The 6,810-nt window shown below is 37.0% G+C and overlaps 1 protein-coding gene across 1 annotated transcript in view; it reads right to left on the bottom strand.

Moving 5' to 3' along the window:
* LOC107659826 (transcription factor SOX-5-like) overlaps positions 1-4,200 on the bottom strand; it is a 220,673-nt gene extending 216,473 nt beyond the window's left edge. Inside the window, 2 exon segments of the mRNA XM_016448883.1 lie at positions 1,867-1,996; positions 4,127-4,200. Of these exon segments, the coding sequence (XP_016304369.1) occupies positions 1,867-1,996; positions 4,127-4,174 (178 nt within the window). The 5' untranslated portion in view covers positions 4,175-4,200.
* Positions 4,201-6,810: the final 2,610 nt, after the last annotated feature.

Below are 6,810 nucleotides of genomic sequence, written 5' to 3'. Positions count from 1 at the left end.
GAGAGAGAGAGAGAGAGAGAGCACATGAACAGTGATTTTTCTCTCCCTCCCTGCAATCGGAAACCAATCCCTGATTCTGTGTGGAGATATGGAGAAACTCTGCGACTAACACGGCCTAAAATAACTCTTACGGCAAGATATTTTCAACAAGTGTTTTTTTTTTTTTTCAATGGGAGTTTCTGTTGGAATTCTGGTATTAAAAACAGCAACATCCAAGATCTAATGTCTGGTTTTGTACTTAGAGAGGAATTAATTCAGTCAGTGGGTTTTGAATGAAGAAACACAAATTCTCTCTTAAAAGAGATTCTTATAAGTGCCTGAGAAAGCATAAAAATTAGGGGGAAAAAGACTCATTATGCAAATTATGAGGCAAGGCTTGGTGGGTAATAGCCAAAAGTCACTCCAAGTAAAGTGTTAATGAACGTTTGCCCAAAAGGGAACAGTCTCGGTACATTCAACATGACCCCACTAAAAAGAAAAGCTTAATTCAATGACAAAGCAACAAAAATCATTGTAGATTTCCATCAGAATTCATAGGAACTTTTTCCCTTTTGCTTGTTGAGCCCTTGTCTTCCTATTACATTTCATTCCTATAATAAATTATAGAAATCACAGCAGTTGATCATCTGACTACTTTATCACAACGTTTATGAATTTGTGAACACTGAAATCAATCACCAACGCATTAGAGTCAACACAGTAATATATGACTTACTCGAGCAAATTACTTCTCTCCTCTCCATACAAGTCAGCGTTAATTTTTCATTAGATTTATGTGTGAACTCAACAGCTGAATTTTATGGAGTTCACTGCGTTCTGATTTACACCATTAAAAGCCATTGAAATATTTTAAAAATCATACGTTTTCTGTGCAAGTCAAATTTGTGAGTGAAAAAAACTGTACATAGAACGACAGATTGTACAGGACATCCCTAAAATTATAAAATGATGATGGCTGTAACAATTTGAACATTCACAGAGTCCTGTTTCGAGAGAAGTTTTATTTTATAAGTCAAATAATATTCATGTCTCATTTAAATGTCACAGAGCCTTTTATGTTCAAATTATGTTTCCCCAAATTATTATTAAGTGATTTCCAAACCCACAATTCAGATGCATTTGCGGACATAATCGTTTTCCTAACAGAATACACATTCACTTATTTTTCAAAATGTCAGAAATTCACTACAAATACACATAAGCAAGCCACTTTGTTTACCACTATCGTACTACATAATTTATCAAGTGCTTATCTACTGATCACTGCACATCTGTCTTCTAGTAGTTTAATTTTTCAACAGAGCGATACAGTTTTATATTCTGTCCTATAACTATATTTTAGAATTACAACATTACAAATGTATTATTATTTTAGATTATTTTTGTGTTTATTCTACTCTATGTTGTTTCCAAAACAATGAATAGCATGTGGGCTTGCAGAAAACATATTTCATTAACTCTTCAAAGTGACAAATCTGAATTTGTGGGGGGGGGCATCAAATATATTATCTTAATAAATGCATGTGTGCACATACGCACAGTAGCTACATGAAAAGTAATCAATTCTGAGCTGATGAGAATGGTGAAACTGACACGATTTGGATCGAGATCTGCTGCGGTTTGAGGCTGGAATGATCGAGTTGCTGATGATTGGAGGGAAACGCGCTCTAATCCCAGCTGGATTACTATGACTATGGAAAGGGGAAAGATCGCAAGAGCGGGCTGAGAGAGAGGGAGAGATCGCGGAGCTCCTTCCCGTAAACGCCGCTCAACAACCGGCAGTCACGCGAGCAGCGGCTCCGTGCGCGCTTATAACGAACACGAAAACACACAAATTAAACTTCAATACGGTCTCAATCCACTCACCTAATGCTGTGTACGGCTTCGTCCACGTGTCTCGAAGGAAAACGACCCTCCGGTAGAGGTGAACAGTGTCGGGATGTTTTATTTGGGTTGATTTGTGCTGGTCTCTCAAGGACGAGGTGAAATCCCTGGGCTGGTCACACACAAACAACAACGCCAGAGCAAATTACAAAAGGCAAAGACTTGGGGGAGGAGAAGTCAATTTGTTTCGTGTTCTAAACAATAGGCTCTGAGCCAAAAGTGGTTACCTTAGCGCCTATACTCGGTTGAGCAAAGCAAATGTGTCAAAACTGGACTGTTTAAATCCAACACACTGGGTTTGGCTAAAGCGCTACATGCAGTTCAAAGCAGTTAATGTGCACGCGCTCTACCTGAGGCGCATCGCGACACGACGTTTGTACTTCATGAGCCTTAGAATAGAGTTTCTCGTTCAGGTAATGTCAAATATTCCCGTCTAAACGCAGGCTGCAAGTCATATCCCGTACTCGAAGACTGCATGTGGGATGTTTAAACGTGAGTGAGCGTTTAGGTCAGTTTTGACACACTTTGTTATTACTTCACAGTTGTCCTCAGCCGCTCTAGAACGCCTCTTTACTGGGGTCTAATCAGCGCGAGCCCCTCCAGGTGCCTTATTTTAAGGTGCATACTCGGGGCGAGCGCTTTAAAAATGTCAACAACCATCATGTCATCTTCTCTCGCGAGCGACACTGGCTTGGCTACCTCTGTAATACTGGTTGAAATTACTGTCAGGAGGTAGGTAAATGCTTTATACCTGTGTGCTGGTGGCGCAGAGATGCGCACAGGTGTTCATCGCGCGCCTCGTGCAGTAGCAGTGTCCCACAAGCGCCCTGTTTGTTTTAATTCACCTGTCAAGTCACGCGCCGGGGCATCTCTTACACAACACGCTTGTGTAGGCAAATGTTTTGAGCTGTACTTCAAATTTGTTTATATAAATATTCAAGTTTTCATATTTATAATTATTGAGAATTTATTTAATAGTAGGCTATACTGGCTCCATTTAAACGGAAGCAAATCACAATAGCTATTTTCAGAATTAGCCATGAAGTCGGCGACAAATCTGCACGTTTGATTCCTAAAATGAAATTTGCTACCAATTTGATTTCGTCTATCCAAATAAACATCCGTGGATTATTTAATAAAGTCTGCATTTAATGCAATTTATTATTTGAGTGAAACATTACATTTCATGGAGCTTTTGCTCAGGTTTATTCAGTGATTAAAATTACACTTTTTATTTTTTTCATTATCTTATTTAAGGAGTTAACAATGTGATTTTCGCCTTTTGTGACTGACTTTTAACTTAACTACCTGGAACTGCTGACCTGAGTGTGTCAATTAGACGCTGTTTGAAGTAAGCTGCCATGTTTTGGCAGAAGTTTGGCTGGCGCCTCACGTAGCCTACACATGCGCAGTTCTAAGCAGCAAAGGTGTGAATAGGCCTTTCACACATTTAGTAATAAATACATAATATAAGTAAATATATCAGACAATTACGACTTTTTGTCAGACAATTATAACTCTTGTTATTTCAATGATAATACAGACTTTTGGTGTAATCGCGAGACCCACTTTGAAAACAAATCACCCTCAAATGAACTTGAACCCTGAACAGTTTAGCACGTAATGAAGTAGATTTTACATTTGGATAAAAGTTTATTGTGCATAGGCTATTTTCTTGCAAATTTAAGGTCAATATTGGCATTTAAAACGTCCCCTGACGTTTTAAATGCATTTAAACAGACAAACGACTGGTTAACATGTGCCAACTGAAAAGGCATTGATGTTTTTGTTCAGTGTTGTAAGACGATCAGGAAAGTCAAGGTTTAAAAAAGAAAGCAAGCATAACTGAGGTATTTTCGTTATGTTGTGGGCTTCACAAAACAAGAATGAGACTGCTTCTAGGCATAGCATTAGTTCAGAGCAATTATTTAGGGTGAATGCAGCACAAGTCAAATAGGAAAACCGTATACAAGTTAAATTATAGCAGGATATAAAAAAAATGCTTAATCTTTACAAAGTAGTCCTTTGATAAGTGGGAAATACCAAAAATTATAGCATTTTGAATTTTGTCTTGCACCGTTAATAAGCCATATCTAATCTGCTGCATATTATATTTTATGATACATGCATGTGTATTTATAACATAACATGTAAGACATGTAGGTACAGCATGTAAATCACATTGAGCGGCTTGAGAGGATATTTGTACAGACTCCAGTGCTCAGAAATAGTCATAACTGACCTCTAGCGGTGGATAAGCTTTATTGCAGGCAGGTAGTGAATTGTTCATTGACAGTCAAACTGCAGGACTCTCTCTCTTTCTCATGCAGTCATGTATAGCTCATTGCCACGTCGGAAACACGGATCCGTCTGTTCTATTCCAAGCAAAAGAATGAAGGAAACAGTTTAAAAAGACTCGCAAAGTTATGCATCCTGTGTCCTGTTCAAGCCGGACCATATCAGCGCTTTCCATCCGAGAAACTGCCCAGAACTAATCCTTCAATTTCTTGCAGTCATTGACACTCTCGATTAACTGTTCAGATTCATTTGACTTTCTCATGTGACATGCTGTAATAAACCTTTACCTTACTTAAAGCCATCAATTGTTATAAATAATAATAATAAAATTTAAAAAAAAACGGCATGGTGTTATTTAACTTTTTTTTTTAAATACATCAAACAAAATAAATAAAAACAAAACTCATATGCATAATAAAAGTATGATCTTAAATTTTTAGGGGGGAAAAAAAACTTTTCTCCAGTTTTATGTAGGTCTATTAATGCATACTAAGTTCTCACTCTCAGAGAGAGAAAAAAAGAAAAAATGTTAACTGGATTACTTTACCATATTCAGTTACAATATATTCTAACATTTTATTTTAATATATTATAACATTTAATTTTACAGTAACATACTGTGGGGAAGACAAAAGTATAAATGAATGAATTAGCTTAAAATTGTAAAAGAAAATGTCTATTTAACAGAGCAATGTGCATACTTTTACAGTAAAATATTGTTCAAATGAATTTTGAGTAAAAATTATGAATTGCCTAATTTATTATCAGTCGTTACATTACAGTAATAGCTCAAATAGGTTGGTACATTAACATGACATATAGAGTCATTAAAATTGTAAAATTTTTCCTGTAAAGTTCTAGCCACAACAGCTGCCAAATTTTTACTATAATCGTAAATAAGTTACATTGTAAGACAATTAATCCGAGAGGAGATCAATTCATGAAAGATAGTCAAGATAGTCTGCTGTCATTAAATGCATTTAATGATATTTTCCATAATAAATCTGCTCATGGTGTCACTGAACGGCTTTATTAAAATGAAACAACCATCCCAGCACAAAGGCAGCCAGTTCAGGTTCTCCTAGTAAGTGAATTCAGGAAATGAACCATATTTGTCTAACATTGTTATAAATGCCCTTGCTGCAATGTTCATTTTGGGGGTTCATTATTGGATTCTCCATATTATTTGTTGTAGTTTAAAGTCTTGCGAGTTTTGGGACCCCCATTTGTCTTCACAGAAGATAAGATGGGAATTTGGTAATCTTCCAGTCTGCTTTTCTTCTATATCTAAATAGCCTATCTGTGTTATAGGCACAGTGATTAATGCTGAAGGGATTTAGAGAGGAGGATACAAATGCAGACAGTCTCTCATCAGCCCATATCAAACAGCCTGGGAGATGTTTAATATATGGGTGTATTTGGTCTCCAGCTTACAGCTGTCTGCTTAAAGCTTTATTACTAAAGAATCATTTGGAGGGGGGAGAAAGCATCTCTTGATAGAGTGAGTGACTAATAACTAAAGCCGACAGCGAGCGCAAAAACGCGCTTTCTCTCTCGCGCACACACAGGGCAAGTGACAAGACATATTCTTGCTGGCGGAGGGATAAAACTCAATCAACCTAAACCGTCTTCCCTCAGACAAAATTACACATGCACACATGCAACACACACAAGTGCATGCAAACTTAAGGTGAACAGAGCCACAACAATCCCACATTTTCTCATGCAGTGTCCGGTATTTAGCTACGACTGTCGTTCACAGCTTAGGAATGAACTATTAATGCCGTGCGAAAAGCGAATGCCACCACTAAAACGATACCTCACCTCTCCAGGTAAAACAGCAGCCCCACAACCCTGTGTGCTGCATTAGGGAGCAGCAGAGACAGAGAGACAGATTGTGTGAGAGTTGTGTCTAATCCCCATAAGCATCAAGGCAGCAGCTGCCATGTACAGAAAGAGGGACCTTGGAGGGGGGCTGGGGGTTTTGCAGTTTGCAAAAGAGATACACACTCTTCTCCAACATGTAGTCCTGTTGTGAACATACAGAATAGGGCTGCACGATTAATCGCATGCGATATTTAACGCGCATCTATTTACCGCTGATTACAGAACCGGCTTTCTGACAAGATTCGCGTTAAATATCGCATGCGATTAATCGTGCAGCCCTAATACAGAAGAGACCAAAAGCCTGATAAACCTAGTGAAAATGCTTATTTCAAATTTATTATAATAAGAACACATTTCCTAAAGTCTGAGAGTGCTTGTTATTTTAAATTGAATGAAGTTGTTTTATTACAACTAATATTATTCTTATTTTTATTCTTATTCTTATAGTCCAAAAAGTCTGAGAGTGCAAGGAAAATGCTTCTTTTAAATTGAATAAAGTTGTTTTGTTTATTACAAATAACAATTACAATTGTCCCAAAAGCCTGAGTGCTATTAAAAAATTCAAAAATAAAACTTGGGTTCAACTTTATTTTAAGGTGTCCTTTTTATAATGTAATTATATATTTAAGTATTAATTAACCACATGTATTTACTATATGGTTAGGGTTTGGTTTAGGGTTACTTGCATGTAATTATGCATATTTTAGTTATTATAATAGTAAGTACATGCAACATGTGTAA

The sequence above is a fragment of the Sinocyclocheilus anshuiensis genome, unplaced genomic scaffold (assembly GCF_001515605.1).
Source record: "Sinocyclocheilus anshuiensis isolate Anshui unplaced genomic scaffold, SAMN03320099.WGS_v1.1 scaffold1032, whole genome shotgun sequence".
In the NCBI taxonomy this organism is placed as follows: Eukaryota; Metazoa; Chordata; class Actinopteri; order Cypriniformes; family Cyprinidae; genus Sinocyclocheilus; species Sinocyclocheilus anshuiensis.
This window is presented reverse-complemented; position numbering and strand designations above follow the sequence as displayed.